Source organism: Trichomonas vaginalis, chromosome III, assembly GCF_026262505.1.
Source record: "Trichomonas vaginalis G3 chromosome III, whole genome shotgun sequence".
Lineage (NCBI taxonomy): Eukaryota > Parabasalia > Trichomonadida > Trichomonadidae > Trichomonas > Trichomonas vaginalis.
This window is the reverse complement of record NC_067205.1, coordinates 20,737,998-20,755,583: the sequence shown is the minus strand read 5'-3', so window position 1 is coordinate 20,755,583 and position 17,586 is coordinate 20,737,998. Positions and strand designations below refer to the sequence as shown.

The following is a 17,586-nucleotide window of genomic DNA, read 5'->3' as shown; positions in this document are numbered from 1 at the left end:
ATAGGTGGAGTATTAGGTACAAAAGCAGGTAATCCAGCGATGGGAGCACAAGCAGGTAACGCAATTGGTGGAATAGCTGAAGGAATACTTAATAAAATAGGGGGTAGATAGTGGAAAAATAAATAAATATTATTTTTATCTTAGTATTGGTTGTAGTCTTTGATAAACTTTTTCTCCTTTATTTAATATTTCTCTTATTGGGGCAGCTTTTGGTGTTATTGATTCAGCAACGTCACTAATTGCTTCTTTATTCTTAAATATCCAATTTGCTCCTTTCTTCATTGTTTCCCAAACTTTACTCGCTCCTCTTTTTACTTTATCCCACAGTTTCTTAAATATACCTGCAGCCATAGTTGATTATTTCATTAAAATTAAAAATTCATTTTCATCTTTTAATTTTGATTTTTTATTTATTAATAAATGACGACTAATTATTTAGTGCCAAACACTAAACCGATTAATGGAAATGTGTTTCATTCATTCGAAAAGATAAATGAAATATTCGCAAAGAATGACGGTAGAAGATATTATAGAGAACTTGAAAGTTCATGCTATGACTCTGATGCTCCATATTTTGATGATAAACAAACTCATTTAAGAATTACAAATCCGGCTCATGATGTGAACCAATTAGGTGACACATATATTAAACGCAAAGTTAAAGCAACTCTAGTTTCAAATAAAGCTTTCACATGTGATGCCGCTTTTAAATGCATGCGTTTATTCGTTGGTTACAAATCATCAAATCAAAGCTTTAAACAATTAGAAGTAGAAACTGAAAGAGGTGATGCCAGTTATCTTCAAATGGATTGCGCCCGTGAATCTTTCGCATTTGCAACATATAAACCAAAATCAGAAAGGAAAGTTAAAAAGTTTGTTCATTCATTATATAATAATGTTCAAAAATATGATAACTCGGTATGTGGTAAATATATTGACCCTTCAGAAGTTTTCAAGAAAGCAAATGAAGAAGTTGATATCACTTTTGATATGATTATTCCGGTAAATGATTTGTTAGCATTTCAGGCGTTCAATGATTATCCTAAATCATTTGGTGAAATCATTCTTAAATATTATGTTTTCAGGGATACTTTAGTATTTTGTCAGGTTGACCCGTTAAGAGTTGCTGATTTACAAAATTACGTTTATGAAAAGATAACTGATGAAAATTATGAAAAGATTATGAATCATGTTTATAAATATGATCGCAAATTCCAACAAATCGGACTTCCTGCCAAATTAATTACAAGCTTAGCCGCTACATCTGCTGACGCAACAGTTGATGACGTTATTATTTCATGCACAAAGATGGAAGTTTTAGAGGATAAATGCATTACACCAGGATATGGTTTAATTGAAGAATCAGTTAAAGCAATACCACGTTTATTTAGTAAGGAAGATCCATTCATGATTCCAGCTCAACATATTGACGTTCGTTCACTAAATGGAGGTTGCATCACTCCTGAAGGTATTAGCTCAGATTTCTCATACGCTCTTCATAATGTTACAGATGTTGTGTTAGCATTTCCGAAGAATGCAATGCAAAGAACGGTTTTAGAAAATCCAATGCTTCGAGGTCTTCAGGTCACTATAGATTCCAGAAACTTCCCCGATCAAGCGATGACCACAGTGGGTGACATATTCTTTACACGTATGCTTCAAGCTTCTGATTTAGATGGAGTGAATGAATGCACGGAAGAATACGAGGACTCATTAACTAGACCACTGAATGATGATAATGGCGTGCCATTAGCTAGAACATGGAAAGACCAAACTTCATTCTTATGCACTATCCAGTTCAACGTGATGGAGCGGGTATATTCTTTGATGGATTAGAAACTTTCAACTCACAAGTTACAGTACAAGTGAAAGCTTATCCAATCATTCAGGGTGAAAATGACACTTACTGTTCAAAGGTGACAAATCCTCCTCAGGTTTGGTTTACTAGGACTACATATTGGACATGGACACCGGATGAAGGTTTGAAATATCATCCAACAGGTACACCACCACAGTATAGAAGTTCATATGATGAAATATTGATGAATAGAAATGTTTAAAATTATAAATTTATTTTTGATTAAATGGATTTAAATTCATCCACCCCTTATGAAGAATTAGCAGGAGTATATAATACATACATAGATGATATGATTAATGAAGCATTGAGTGATAATAGAAATGCTCTATCTAAGGAAAAATTAATGAAAATTACATATTCTGAATGTTACTTAAATTCAATCACTGCAGCAATTGGTAAACAAAATAAAGGTAAAACATTAACGATATTAAAACAAATTATCATTATTGCTAACACTTCCCCCATTCACATGTGTTAATTTATATCAACCGTTCAGGTTCACCTTCAGATGATACATTTGAATCTTTAAAGCATTTAATCAAAATTCCAATTATTTATTTATCACAAGAAGAAGCAGAAGATTATTTAAAAAACTTTTTAATGTATAAAGAATTATATAATACAATCAAGAAGCAAGGATTAGAGGATAAAATTATTGATAAACAACGGGATGAATTATTTGAAACACTTTCTATTTCAAATTTTGATAGAGAATTTTTGCATTCACTCATTTTTCTAGATGATGCAGTGAAATCAAAACTAATAACAAATGAGAAATCATATTTTAATCAGTTATTAACTCAATGTCGACACATTCAGTGTTCATTCTTTATGGCTGTTCAATATTTCAAAGCATTAAGCACAAACATTAAATCAAATCTATCAACACTTTTCATTTTCAGTGGGTTTAGTCGTCAACAGTTGAATGTTATGCTTTATCAAGTGAATTTACCAATGAGCATTAATGAACTTTACACACAATATCAACAATTAGGTGAACATGGAAAAATAATAGTTGATTTAAATAAAGGAAGTGTTAAATTTGATTAACTTTTTATAATTAATTTTTATTTTTTATTTATAATTAAACATGACAGAAATAGCAAATCTTCTACAGGTTCCATTAAAACAAGGGACAAACAAAAAGGGTACATATAATAGAACTATGAAAGTTCCAGACGGAATGAAAGAATTAGTCCATATTGTTGCCGGTCTTCAAAAAGATGTTAAACAAATGAGAAACGTTTTAACATTACCAGAAGCTCAAGCATATGCCAAACGTCAAGGTCCAAATTGGGAAGCACACGAAGCAGACATTACGGGTCCAAATGGAAAACCTGATGGTATAAATGAAGTTTTCGTTACTGATGGTCAAGGTAATATTAAAGTCATAAATGGGTACAAATTAACGATAACTGATTATCCTAAACGTAAAGCATATAATGAACGTTATCCTATGCAATTTGATGAAAATGGAAAAGCTGTTAAACAATACATTGGAGAAGGTGAAAATGGTCCAATTAATTCATACCGTCATAATCCATATTCTTATTTCAATGAAGAATTAAATGCTATTGAAGAAGGACCGGATGGATTACCACGATATGTTAATCAGTTTGAAGGTCAATATGCAAATTTGAGACCTGAAATTCCAGCTAAGAAATTTTTTAAAGTTGCTTTATTCGATCCAGTGTTCAATGAACAGAAAGAAGCAATGAAAGCAGAATTTAAACCGATTCAAGTGGCAAGAATTTCTTCATCTTCACTTTCAGAAGCGTTCAAGGAATTGATAAAGAAACCTCTTTATTCTCAACAAGGTTATAACTTTGATTTAATTAAAGAAAGTGATAAACGTAAATTAGAAAAATCAGATGGTTTTAAGAATGCATGTAATGAAATGATTAAAGATATTGTAAATGATAAAATAAGACTGGAAGAAACTCAAAGCATTATCAATAACATAATTGGTGCAGTTACAAAGAAAGTATAAGCAAACAAGGATGAACCTTTGGATATTACCGTAACAACTAAATAAAACTTTAAATATATTTTTCTTTTTTTATTCAATTATAAATGAGAAGACGTTTCACTAGTCAAAAGAACACAAACGCAAAAGCAGAGATTACGGTCGGTTATAACGTAAATGATGATAAATCACGAATTATTCAAAATGTTAAAGTTAATGTTAGTCCTGAATTAACAAGGTCAGCAACTCAACCAAATTTATTAACTCGTGACTTACCGAAAAAGGAGGAGCAAAATAAAGAAGATGGAGACCCAATCATTTTATCTGAACCCGGTAAAGAACCTGTTGAAATTCCCACTTATCCAACATACCCCCCTCCTCTTTCATCAAACATCGAGAACTCAGGAATCTACGATTTCAGTCGCAATGCGTCATATAAAGTAGACATTAATTCAGAATTAATGAAAATTTACCGTGATATAATAATTAATAATTATGATTCAATCATAAATTTAATTGACCAATCCGGTTTAATTATTTTACCTTATGAATCATTAATTCACATTATCGCCATTCTTTGTGATGTTCAAGATTCAGACGTTAAGATTCAATTTTTCATAGATGATGAGGTTTCATGCTGCGGAACAGTTGCAAAAATAAATCCTATAAAGGATATTAGCACAATTAAGATATCAAAGAACGGAACAACAACTGAACTTCATTTAACATATAATGATATTTATAATAAAATAGTTGATGAATATAAAATATCACTTGAAAAATTCTTTGTTAAGGCTATTTAATATTCAAGCATTAACATTATTGAATAATAATCCTTTGAATCATAATCAATAATAATTGACCTTTCACCAGTTTCTATTGTTTGTTTTATTTCTTTTTGTTTCCCACTATCTGGATCAGTCATTGTAATTGTTTTTGTTATAGTATCAGCTTTATCTTTAACTTCAATCTTTTTTCCATCGGGATATTTAAACCAAAATTCCAAAAATTCGATATTGTCAATCTGTTCATATTTTAATCTATCAATTACATTTTTAATACCATCTGAAAATCTTATGAAATGGTCATTATATGGGTTTGATTGAACTAAATTTGAATGAAGTGAAATATAACCTGATGATGAATATGACATCGACTCATATTTTCTGAAAACACTAAAATTTATAACATGAATGAATTTCTTATTCGTTGAATTTATGAATTCTTGAGGTAATCTTATTCTAGTTTTATTTATCACTGGAAAATAACGCTTTACCATATTTTTAATCGTAATAAAAAAATGTCAATTATCAATATTATTTCGAATAATAACTGTGAATTAAATTTAACAGTTAGCGGAATTTATAATGTTACTCTCGTTTCTGTGAGTGGTAAATTTAATCCCGTTCTTTTAAACCCTTCAGATTATATATCATTTATTAAAGATGACCTTGAAAAAACGTATGATATGTATATAAATAATGTGATAACGAAATGGGATATTAACATGATTTTAAGTTATTTAAATGAATCATTTATCGTATGGTATGAAGAAAATTTTAAATCAAAACCCGATAAACTTTTTGAACTTGATGAAATAAATAACCTTATTAAATTTCCGCTGAAAATTAAATTTTGTACTCCTCATCTTCGTTCATTGTTGGGGATATTAAATTTCGAAAAAGATGTTGGGGATGTTTTGTATTCTGACACTGGTTCCAATTTCATTTTAATCAAATGTGATAAAGTTAATACCCCAATGAGATTTTCACATCAAACATTAGACCCTAACTCTTACCCATCAATACAAAACATTTTATCCATCAACTTAAACATATTTTCTTTATCATATCCGTTTCAATTATCTGGGAATTCATTTATTCTTCATTCAAAAGATTTATCAAATATTAAATTTAGAGTAACTGACCTATTTGATTGTGATTTAGAATTTATGAATGAAATATTATGGCAATTTCAAATAGAAAAAATCGCTGATGAGATAACGGATTAAATATTTATTTTTAAATCATAATAAATGATTAAACAACAACAACCTCAGACCATTACATACGCCATATATGCATATAATTCAAAGACGGCAGAACAAACGCAAAGGTTGAAATATGGAGATTTGGAGATAGTATTGAAAAATGACCATTTCGAATTCGTTTGCAAAGGTGGTGCAGTGATATCAAATATAAAAGAAATTTTATTTATGAATTCAAAAATTAAAGGTATAACGGATGATATAACATCCATTCCACCAGAAGAACAGAGATATTACGCATTAAATGCATTTCCTAAAGTTTTGAAGATTGGAAGATTTAATTTAAATGAGGAATTCATAAAAGGTTTCCTAAATGACATAATGAAGAAAGCGGATAAAACATATGTTGATCGTGAGTTAAATAAGAAAGCAGATAAGGAATATGTTGATAGTGAGTTAAATAAGAAAGCGGATAAGGATTGTGTGGCTAGTGCGTTAATGAAGAAGGCAGATAAGGAATATGTTAATGAAAAAGATAAAGAAATTAAAGAAAGGGTTGAATGGTATCATGAACGAACATCGAAGATTTTAAAAACTAAAGCTGATACAGGATGGGTTTCGGGATGTTTAGACCTTAAAGCAGATAAGGAATATGTTAACAATGAGTTAGGGAAGAAAGCAGATAAGAACCATACACACGATTTCTTCGCAACTGTTGGTATAGAAAATATTGAAGGAACGTTTGAAGGAGCTGATGGAACTGGTGGGGATGTATTATATTATAAACCTCCTAACTTTCCACAAGGTTTAACATCGGAGGAAGACATAACAACGATGAAAGAAATTAGATGTAGAAATGTTTTTGTCATGGATGATGAAAATAAAGTTAAATTCACTGCTCAAGATTTATATGACAAGAAAGCAGACAAAACAGAGCTTCAAACATTAAAGACTGAAATACTTCAAACATTATATCCTGTTGGTTCTATTTATACGTCAATGAACTCAACAAATCCAGAAGTAGTACTTGGTTTTGGAACTTGGACTCAAATAGTTGACAGGTTTTTGTATTGTGCAAACTCTTCAAAGGAAACAGGTGGAAGTAAAACGATTACAGGTGAAAATTTACCTGCACACAGTCACTACGTAGATTTAACTACATCTCAAGCAGGTTGGCATAAGCATAGATATTGGGATTGGTCAGCAATGACAAAAGGTAAAGGATATGATGTTAAAGACAACGTTAAGTTTGCTATAAATTGTTACTGGAGTAACACTGAGGGAGGAGGAAACCATACACATCGCGTTTCAGGATATACGCAAACAACGGGACAAAGTAAAGAATACATGCCACCTTACATGACTGTATTCGCATGGTATAGAGTTCAATGAACGGCATAATTTAAATTTTTATTTTTATATAAATGACAAAATTAATTAAGTCAACTATTTCTAAATTAATGATACCAATGAAATCATTTCGTGGAGTACTTATCCCAGGTTCTTCACAATTAGCCGGGGTAAGTGTTGTGACTCAAGGTGGAACATTAGTGAATCCATTCAAATTATTAACTAAAGATGAACTTAATAAAATGACCCAAAAATAAATGTTTAAGTTAATGAGGAAGGCAGTTATTAATTATTTTTGAAGAACTGAAGGTGTCACCATGTCACCATGTGTCACCAGGTTAATTAACTTCTCTGAAAAATTGTGACAACATGACATTTTGACAACATACAGGGTTATTCAATAATTAATTATTTTTGAAGAACTGAAGGTGTCACCATGTCACCATGTGTCACCAGGTTAATTAACTTCTCTGAAAAATAGTGACAACATGACATTTTGACAACAACATAGGAAATTTGATGTTTACGTTAATGATTTGTCATGATTTCTTCGTTAATGATTTGTCATGATTTCTTCGTTAATGATTTGTCATGATTTCTTCGTTAATGAGTGTAAATGAACCAAAAATAATGTTTACGTTAAGTGACTCAAAGAGTCCGGAGACAAAGTCTCATGTTTTCAGGTTATTCAATAATTAATTATTTTTGAAGAACTGAAGGTGTCACCATGTCACCATGTGTCACCAGGTTAATTAACTTCTCTGAAAAATAGTGACAACATGACATTTTGACAACAGGTACAAGAAAATGCAAAAATAAATTCCAATCATACTTTATACTACCTCATTTACAGGTATTTCATCGTTAGTAAATGAATCCTCATCATCGTTTGGTTCAACTTGTTTATATAATCCTTTCATTTCTTCTTTCAAAACATAACACCATGTTTGTTTACCATCTATTCTTACCTGTTTCCTTTCACATTTATCCTTAATGCTCATTTGGAAATTCTTGTCTTTCATGTCTGATGGTTTGCAGAATAGAGCATTTTTACACGTCATACCTGCGCACAATTCATCATAATGTGTATTTATCCATACATCCAAAGGATTTGTTGATAATTCAATTAAATCTTGTTTGGCTTCAGTCATCGGTATGATTCGTACATTAAATGATGAAAGGTCATAATTGATAAAATACGTCAGCAAATTATCATAAAATTCCTTTGTGCATGAATTCATCAAATTCTTGAAGTAATCAAATTGACCCTTGAATTTACCATTAACTCTTAAAACAACGTATCTTCTGTCTCCAACTTCAATTTTGACAGGGTAAACGTTATTAGTTACGAAAATGAAATTGGCAACGTTTTGTGCTGTTCTTCTGGGTTGATTCTTTTCATTAATTCTTATTTGATTATCCGTAATAATTGATTTCAAAGCGTTGAAGTTTGCGAGTCTGTCTTCACCAACATTCTTGAGTTCATTAAGTACAAGAAACATTTTATTCTCAACCACTGAATTGAAATTACCCGTTAGCTCACTTATTTCAGTAATGTTTTTGCATGAATAACCAGCGAGAAGTTCAGAAATAATATCTGTAAATCTGTTTTTACCTGTTCCCTGAAGTCCTTTCAAAATAATTGCTGTTTCATTCTTGATTCCAGGATGTTGAATCATTGATGCAATCCAGCCGAGAAGGTATTTATACACTTCATCGTTATTATCACAAACGGCTTCTTTAATGAAATTCATAAACATCTCAATTTTTGAGTAATCTGGTTTTTCAAGAATGTTGTATTTATAACCCTGAAACGTTGAGAAAACATCTGAAGAATCAGATTTAAAGCAAACACCCTTAACGGTTAATGAGGATAATTGATTTAGTAGTACATCCCATGCTGTTATGGTTTTACCTTCTTCTTTAAATAATTTAATCATTTTAAGTGACTCTTTCATGTTTGATTGAAGAACGAATGATATTTGATTCATTTTGTCGTGTATGTTGTAATCTTTTTGAATGAAATATTTGTTTCCACAATCTACAAAACGGATTACACGTGATAAATCCTCAATTACTTCAGAACTGTTTTTATACTGATGATTTTCAGCCCTGCGTCTAATATCTGTTATCAAAAACGAGTCATCAAGTTTGATATCAAATGTTATTTTTGGCTTACGTAATAAAGGTAAAACGTATTCATCATAATATTCCTTTTGATAAAGTTTTAGAATCTTCACCAAAACAAACGGAGAAGTCATTAAATGTGCATATCTACTACGTGCTTTTTCAAAATTACTTTTTGCATTTTCAGTTAAATTGCAGAAGTTATAAACGTTATCGTATGCTTCATTAATCAAATGATTAGGTAACGAATTAATAGCTTGAAACAGTGTGAATAATGTTATTTCTTTTTCTAAATTCATGTTTCCACCGTCATTATGTACTTCAAAATCACAGATGCCATCAACTATGCTTTGAGCTAGTTTATCGTCAATGTTTACATCTTTGTTTTCATTCATGATAGTCTTTATTTCTTCATTCTTCTGTTCAACTCTTACCTTAATATTCAAATCATTTAATATATCATTCACTGTTCTGGTTAATGTTGAATCATAACTTCCACGAATGAATGAGTATGTTTTGATTGGTTCTGTTGCATTCTTTCGAACTCTTGAATTAGCCATAACTACCAATGAACGCTTTGAATCATCAATAGAAGTCATGATATCGATATCATAATCATTACAGGAATAACATTTAATCATTCTGTTCGAAACTGCATAAAAGAAATTAGTGTTGCAATAAATGTGAAGACCTCCTGAAGCGGTTTTAACGATAACATCTTTATCCGAAAGTTTTGATAGAATGTCTTTTCTTACTGTTTCTTTAAGTTCATCATTGTACGATTTATTGATATCAACATCTATAATCGTTAAATTCGAAATTTTATTTACTAATAAAGCCATACCAGTTTTCCTTCCTCTTCCTCCATCGTGTTTGAGGTAGTTATGTAAATCAATCTTGTTTTCACCAATTCTTTCGTTGAGGGTTTTAGTTTCTGCCACAACTAATTCCTCAGCTAATGAATCAATAACTTTTTCATCAGAAACGATAAAGTTGTTGTTTGTTGCTGTCATTTATATAGGAATAAAAAAATAAAAATAGTTTTAAAACTAACTTTATTTTTGGACTGCATCAAATTTCCTATGTTGTTGTCAAAATGTCATGTTGTCACACTTTTTCAGAGAAGTTAATTAACCTGGTGACACATGGTGACATGGTGACACCTTCAGTTATTCAAAAATAATTAATAACTTCCTTCCTCCTATGTTGTTGACATGGTGACACCTTCAGTTATTCAAAAATAATTAATAACTGCCTTCCTCCTATGTTGTTGTCAAAATGTCATGTTGTCACTATTTTTCAGAGAAGTTAATTAACCTGGTGACACATGGTGACATGGTGACACCTTCAGTTATTCAAAAATAATTAATTATTGAATGACCTGAAACCATTAACGATAAAATAAGTGATAACAAATTTTTATTTTTGGACTGCATCAAATTTTCGTAAATGTTGTCAAAATGTCATGTTGTCACTATTTTTCAGAGAAGTTAATTAACCTGGTGACACATGGTGACATGGTGACACCTTCAGTTATTCAAAAATAATTAATAACTTCCTTCCTCCTATGTTGTTGACATAATGTCATGTTGTCACAAACTTTAGAACGGACTGAAAGTCCTGAGCTCCAAAAGAGCGAATGGCATAATTTAAATTTTTATTTTTATCATAAATGAATACCCCACAAGCTCAAAATTTACCACGAATCATAACAAGGGAGGAAATGATAAAAATGATGCAAGAACATGTTAAAAATAACAAACCACTAAAATTGAGAAAATGTGGTTATGCGGTAATGATGGAAAGAGAGATGTTGTCAAAGAAAAATAAAAATTAAATTTGGATTGAGTTTAAAAATTCATCTTTATTAAATTCATCTCTTCCAATCAATTTATTTATTTTATTAAATTCTTTTATTTTTGCTTCACTCAGTTTAAGGATTGAACGGTAAGTTTCTAATTTTTCGATTATTTCTTTCCTCTCTTTATCGTTTTCAACCCCACCACATTGTGGCTTCTTTTTGTAATAGCATATTTTTGATTTAATTCTGTTTAGTTTCTTTTTATATTCATTGTCTGGACTCTGAATCTTAATTAAATCAGGACTCTTGACTGCTTTGTTGTCACTCATTTCTTACGAAATAAAAAAAATTAAATATTATTTAAATATAATGGAGTAATAAAATAAATCGGAATTTCTATTAATTTATTACCAACTTCAACTAATGCATTGCCGTTAATATATCTAACAAATTCAGCTATTGTGTCAAATCTTCGTCTTCTTTTTGTCATTGATTTATCAGTTTTTCCATAATCGAGATGAATCAAAACTTTATCCCCTTGTTTAAAATTCATGAGCCCCGAATTAATTTGTTCACGTTTAACATCATTTAACCTTTCCATTTGTTTCCTAATATATTCCCATTCTTTTGAAATATCATTTTTCATTTCCACTGGTTTCATGTTTATTGTTCTATGCCATGTATTATTGTAATAATATACTAACTGCTGTATGATGGAGTCATGATTTCCATCCCAGTATATTTGACCGTTAACCCCTAACGCATCCCTAAGAGTTCTCATTACCGCATCAACTATTTTATTATGAAACGTATATGGAGAGGATGAAAAGTAAAAATTAATTTGTGGGAAATAATGAGTCATAGCCGCCTGAAATCCTTTATCACCATCACCCCTTATATTATCTACTCTTTCATGATCTAGTAAGTATTGTATAGCTCTTCTTGTTTCCTGTTCTGTTTTCCCTTTCACCGGAATGCAATATAAATATCTAGTGTTAATGTTAATGGCAAATAAATAAGTAACGTTTCCTTTTGAATATTCTAAATGATCGATTTCGTATGAATATGGATATGGACAAATGAAGGGCGACTAAATTTTTCCTTTAACGGTTGAATTTTCGGGTCAGTTGGTTTATTTAATATCTTGAAATCCTTTTTAAAATCTTTTTGTTTCTTTAATGTTTGAAATGGATATAATAAAGTGAATGATGAAGGATTAACTGAAGGAGGAGGCGGTACTGTCGTTGGAGGTTTTGGTGTTGCAAGTGGTTTAATTTTATCTGCTTTGATTTTGGATTTCATTTCCCTCTTCATTAATTCCGGATGTATTCTATTCATTTGTTTTAAATATGCTGTATATAAAGGTTTGATATACTTTCCCGCTTCGAGTTTATGTTGAAGGATGAATTCCAAAAGTTGATCTTCATTTAAAAGTCGGGCTGAATATGGTTTAACTAATGAATCATAAATTAAAGCTTGTGCTTCATTTATGGTCTGAAGGACCTGGGTGTTTTGTTCCTTTAGCTGTTGAACATTTGTTACTTTAGACCTCGGCTTTGGTTTTTGTGGCTCAGGATTATATAAATTATATAATTCATCAATATCTTTTTCTGTTAATACTTTATTTTTGAAATCTTTCAACTGTTTAAGTTGCGATTTAGTTTTTCCCTTTGAATATTCATTATTTTTAATTTTGTCTTTAATTTTAGAAATTATTCTATCATGATATTTCAAAATTTCATTTTTATAATACGAATAATAATAATCCATATCATCACCCGTTATATTGTTATTATATTTTTGGAGATATGATTTTAATTCATAATAACTAAGAAATTTTTGATTAAGTACTAAATCATCAATTAAATTTTTTAAATCTGTGTTATCCATTTATATAAAAATAAAATAAATGTTTTAAGGGTGCCCACCTCTTTGAATCATAGTATCAAAACCATCATTCAACGGTTCCTTTTGTCTCTTCTGTGGCATTTCATTAAATAAATGGCATACAACATCCATTTTCACAACATACAGCCTTAGTGTGTGCTCCTGTTAATGCAGTCTTACCAATTGTTAAGCGAGTCATTGACCCATTTTTAAGTTGTAAATTAATATTCTGACCATCAAATATCAATTTATCATTTATTATATCCAAATAATTTTTAGGTGTTAATTGTTTATTTTGTCGTAAACTAACACCTTTCATTTTTTGTGCAATCTTTTTAAAATCACTTCCATCAATTGAACCATTGAATGATGTATAACACTTAGGACATAAAGCAACCATGTTATCACCTTGTTTCTCAATTGCTAAACCCAATAACTTCTTCTCATGTGCTTTTTCTTCAGCTTTATTCTTTAATTTAGGTTTAAATTTCTCATCAAAACAGAAGAAATCAAATGGTGCGAATTTGAAAATGTTTTTATCATAAAATTGTTTATCGGTAACAATTGCTTGAAATGCTTGAGTGTTAGGAAGATTTGGGTCGCCAGCGATTGCCCAATAAGATGAATCAGTATCACCTTCAATGAAATGAAAACGATTAACATTCAAGCATTTATACATAAAATCATAAATGAAAACCAAATACCAGTATTTAGCATTATCTAAAGTGAAGAATGCCTCTTGTAAACATGTATCACATCTATAAAATCTATCTTTGAGCATCACTTGATACGTATCCTCTCCTATTTCTCTTATGTTTTTAAACTTATTTGACATACATGCAACGTGTGCCTTCTGTGCATTCATTATTTTAGTCTTTGCGTAATTTTGTGTATTCATTGCATCGTAACCATATGATCCATTAAGTGAAATCTTGCAAAATAAACTTTTTCCTTTATTTCCTTCTAATTCAGCCTTTTGTCTTTCATTCATAAATTCGTTCGCAAATTCATTAAAACAAGTGTTTTTAGTAAATGTTAAAATTGATTGAATATCATCAATGATAAAATGAAATCTGTCGATTAGATACCAAAGATAATAAGAAGAAAAAGGTTGATATTGGTTGTGTGTTGATGCTAACTGAGTTAATTTTCTCTGTTTCTGGTCAACCGGTAGATTGTTTGATTTCATGTAATTATACATAAAACTGCCAATTGTTTTTTCATCTGTGATAATATCTAAGTTTCTTATTATCGGTAAAAAGTTTATGTAATCATTAATGTATTTTTCATCAATGTGACCCTTTACTTCAGCCACGAATAAAGTATTTTTCTTCTTAATTATTCCCAGTGCTTTTGCTTTCTTTGTTGCTGTATCACAAATGATAACACCATTCAATCTTCCCGGCATATACATTTTATGGTCAGTATATTGAATGAAATCATGAGGATTAGATGAAAATGATGAAGGATATAATGAATTAAAATCAACACCAACGAAATGAGTCATAATGTTGGTGGTGTCCTCATTTGATACAGTTTTAGTTTCTGGATTATATGAAAGTTTATTAATGTGCGTGATTCCTTTAAGATTTACTCTATGTTGAACATTTGATAAACCACCAGTAATTCCATTACGGAGAATGTGATAAGCTTCAACTGAATCTAAAGTCATCGGTAAATTATTTTTTAATGCATAATTTCTTAAATTGATTCTTAAACGTTGAACATCTTCATCTTTATTTGATTTCACGACATTGCAATAACAACACATTAACTGACAATTTTCTTTGGTATGTGGTTTTTCATTATCGATTCTATCTAATGTTGGTTTATTTGCATATGTAAACGCTTTACCACACATTTTGCATTTAGATGAAAGGATTAAATCATGATAGTATTGAAAATCATCCATTGAAATATTATTTTTAGTATCTCTTTCTGCTTTTTCATCTTGTTTCTTATATGAATCAATTTTATATTTCCAATACTTTTTCGTTAATTCAAAACTTGATTCCACATTTTCTTCTTCTGGATATGTTTCGTTAGGATTAAAGTCTTTATATGCTAAAGCGTAACGAATCATTGAAGCATTCGATGATAAAGAAAGATTATGAAGCGTGTCAATTTTATAAACAAATGTTTCTTCAATAATTTTATCAATTGGGTCAATCATAATTTCAACATCTTTATTGCAATAATGAATAAAATATTCTAATCTATTTTTAAAGTTTTTAGCATCATTGAGATATATTTGATAATCTGAATCGGATATTGTTTCTTGTGTTAATGCTGAATAAAATGAATCTTGAGTGAATGGTTCCTCTTTATATAATTCATCTTCGTAATTCTCCCATGTGATGAATTGATAAGGGAAAAAGGATTTAACACGTGATTTATTGTTTCCGAAATCTTGAGTGAATTGGTCTAATGTTCCACCCGCGATATAATTTCTGATGTCAATAAATCTCAATTCATATGGACAGTTTGTTTTCTTTACAATGATTTGCTTAAATTGTGAAGAAGAACCCAGCATTGATTTTATTTTCCATTTTGCAGTATTTAAATCACGAAGAATTAAATTTAAATCAAACTTTCCCGAATTAAAACCTATGATATTCACTTTATTAAATTCCTCATCTAAAAGTTCTTTAAATGCTTCCTTCTGTTTTTCATTTAATGTATGAGACAAAGTCCCCACCGTTTGGTCCGTTTGCGGCTTCAATAATTCTTCATATTGTTCAATATTTGATTTAGCAACTAATGAACAGGTTGAAAATAAAAACTCAATCCAATCAGAAATAAAAGAATCACTCGAAGTTAAGCAAAAATTTCTCGTATATGTTTTATCACGGTCTACGACCTCGCCGCTTTGCGGCTTTAATTTAACCGTTGATGATACCATGAATGGTTTTAAGTAAGCGTTCAAAGTTGCACACTCAGAAAGTTGTAATTCTTCTTTAGTCTCTAATGTTTCAAAGTCAAAAGTAATATAATATCTTGTCGGTTTATAATATTCCTGCAAATTGTGAGCTAATAACCACTGATATATCTTCTGTTTCGTAATATGTGGTGCATATGGTTGCTGGGTCTTTTGCAATTGAACGTCTTGAATTAATCTCCCATTATTTTCTTTACATTTCTCACAATGCTTTAAAAATCTTCTTTGGTTTTTCCTTTCTGGGTCATCACGGATAGAATAAACTTCTTCTTTACAAAATGGACAAACTTTATAGCCGGTGAGTGCTTCTACGTCTGTTATTCTGTCAGCGTGAAGTTTTCCACATGGACTCTGTGTTAATAAAATATTTACTGTTTCAAATTCTGGATCTATCATTATTGATTCCACTAATGGAAAGTCTACCTTATTTATGTCCACGTCTTCTGGTTGAGGATCACAATAATAGAAATCAATATTAACATTTAACATTCTCGCTAATCTCTCACTTTCTGATGAAATGTCAAATCCTTCATATGCATCTATGGCTTCATTTAAATAGCTTCTACGAGTTTTAGGATTAACACCATCAGGAATGTTATAGAAGCGTTTAAATAACCTTCTACCTTCTGCTCTAATTTGATTATCATTCATTTTAGCTGTTCCGTTTTTGTTCATTTATGTAAGAATAAAAAATTAAAAAATAAATAAAAATAAAGTTTATTTTTTAAAGCCCATAAAATGAATTAAGAACACATAAATTTTTATCATCTGCGACGTGACGAATACATTTTAATTTACTCAAGAATGCGTACCCTGATACATTAAATCTAATTCCTGTCTTATTTAATTTCACAACTTTGAAAAGGAATGTATGAATAGCTATAAAATGATGAGAAGATGTTTTATGGGTTGCTTCCATTTTTTCTGAAATAAATGAATAAATATAATGCTTATACGTTTTCATATCTTTTATGTTCTTAATAACGAATGGTATAGACCTTTCAACTTCATCTTCCTTCGGTGCTGTTCTTTCATATGAAACATTATTGGTATCTTCAATAATGAAACCACAATCACACAAAATTTTATAGGTTCCAATGGTTTCTTTTGATATTTTATCTAATAAATCAAAAACTTTATCAACACCTGTGCATTTATTTAAATAATAATTTGTGTAAATATCATGATCTTCTTTCTTAATCGTATTAGTTGCATATGTCACGTTTTTAAGAGCTTTTTTGAATTTTTCGGAATCTAAAGGTGGTGAAAGTAGGATACAAGGGTATTCTTCATTATCAATAAATTGTAACTTATGTTTACGAATAAATTTAGTACCTTCTTCTGAAAGTGTTTCGTCTATTTCACCATCTAATAAATTTTGTGTTGATTCTGAGACATAATTTTTATATCTTTCTTCATGAGATTTCTGAACTTCTGATTCTGAAGCTGGGATATTCATTAAACCCTCTACTTCATTTTCATTATATTTTTCAACTTCTCTTAATTCCTTAATTTTTTCATCTATTTCATTTCTTAATTGTTCCAATTTCTCAATCTCATCATATTCATCATCTTTAATTCGTTCTTCATAATATTCAGGGAAAACATCAGGTTCTTTAGGTTTTTCTTCTTTAGATGTGGGATATAAGAAATTTATAACATCATCTTT

The 17,586-nt window shown here is 30.1% G+C and overlaps 7 protein-coding genes and 1 pseudogene across 8 annotated transcripts, besides 2 other annotated features; 3 read left to right on the top strand and 5 right to left on the bottom strand.

Moving 5' to 3' along the window:
* Positions 1-135: 135 nt before the first annotated feature.
* TVAGG3_0736770 (uncharacterized protein) lies at positions 136-351 on the bottom strand (the record flags this gene model as incomplete). Its single annotated transcript, XM_001311825.1, has 1 exon — positions 136-351. One exon carries the CDS (start codon positions 349-351, stop codon positions 136-138), a length of 216 nt encoding a protein of 71 aa, XP_001311826.1.
* A 225-nt stretch (positions 352-576) lies between these two features.
* Positions 577-17,517: a mobile genetic element.
* Positions 2,952-3,851, top strand: TVAGG3_0736760 (uncharacterized protein; the record flags this gene model as incomplete). The annotated part of the gene is made up of 1 exon (XM_051244733.1): positions 2,952-3,851. The coding sequence occupies one exon, from the start codon at positions 2,952-2,954 to the stop codon at positions 3,849-3,851; it is 900 nt and encodes a 299-aa protein (XP_051091320.1).
* Positions 3,935-4,630, top strand: TVAGG3_0736750 (uncharacterized protein; the record flags this gene model as incomplete). The annotated part of the gene is made up of 1 exon (XM_001284025.2): positions 3,935-4,630. One exon carries the CDS (start codon positions 3,935-3,937, stop codon positions 4,628-4,630), a length of 696 nt encoding a protein of 231 aa, XP_001284026.2.
* TVAGG3_0736740 (phage tail repeat-like family) lies at positions 5,863-7,206 on the top strand (the record flags this gene model as incomplete). Its single annotated transcript, XM_001311823.1, has 1 exon — positions 5,863-7,206. The coding sequence occupies one exon, from the start codon at positions 5,863-5,865 to the stop codon at positions 7,204-7,206; it is 1,344 nt and encodes a 447-aa protein (XP_001311824.1).
* Positions 7,998-10,304, bottom strand: TVAGG3_0736730 (uncharacterized protein; the record flags this gene model as incomplete). Its single annotated transcript, XM_051244732.1, has 1 exon — positions 7,998-10,304. The coding sequence occupies one exon, from the start codon at positions 10,302-10,304 to the stop codon at positions 7,998-8,000; it is 2,307 nt and encodes a 768-aa protein (XP_051091319.1).
* On the bottom strand, positions 11,125-11,421 carry TVAGG3_0736720 (uncharacterized protein; the record flags this gene model as incomplete). Its single annotated transcript, XM_001311822.1, has 1 exon — positions 11,125-11,421. The coding sequence occupies one exon, from the start codon at positions 11,419-11,421 to the stop codon at positions 11,125-11,127; it is 297 nt and encodes a 98-aa protein (XP_001311823.1).
* TVAGG3_0736710 lies at positions 11,442-12,982 on the bottom strand (annotated as a pseudogene). The gene has a single exon. A coding segment is annotated over exon 1 (1,541 nt).
* TVAGG3_0736700 (DNA/RNA polymerases family) lies at positions 13,360-16,592 on the bottom strand (the record flags this gene model as incomplete). The annotated part of the gene is made up of 1 exon (XM_051244731.1): positions 13,360-16,592. A coding segment is annotated over one exon (3,233 nt), but the record flags the coding sequence as incomplete, so codon positions are not given.
* Positions 17,322-17,586: part of a mobile genetic element that runs on past the window's edge.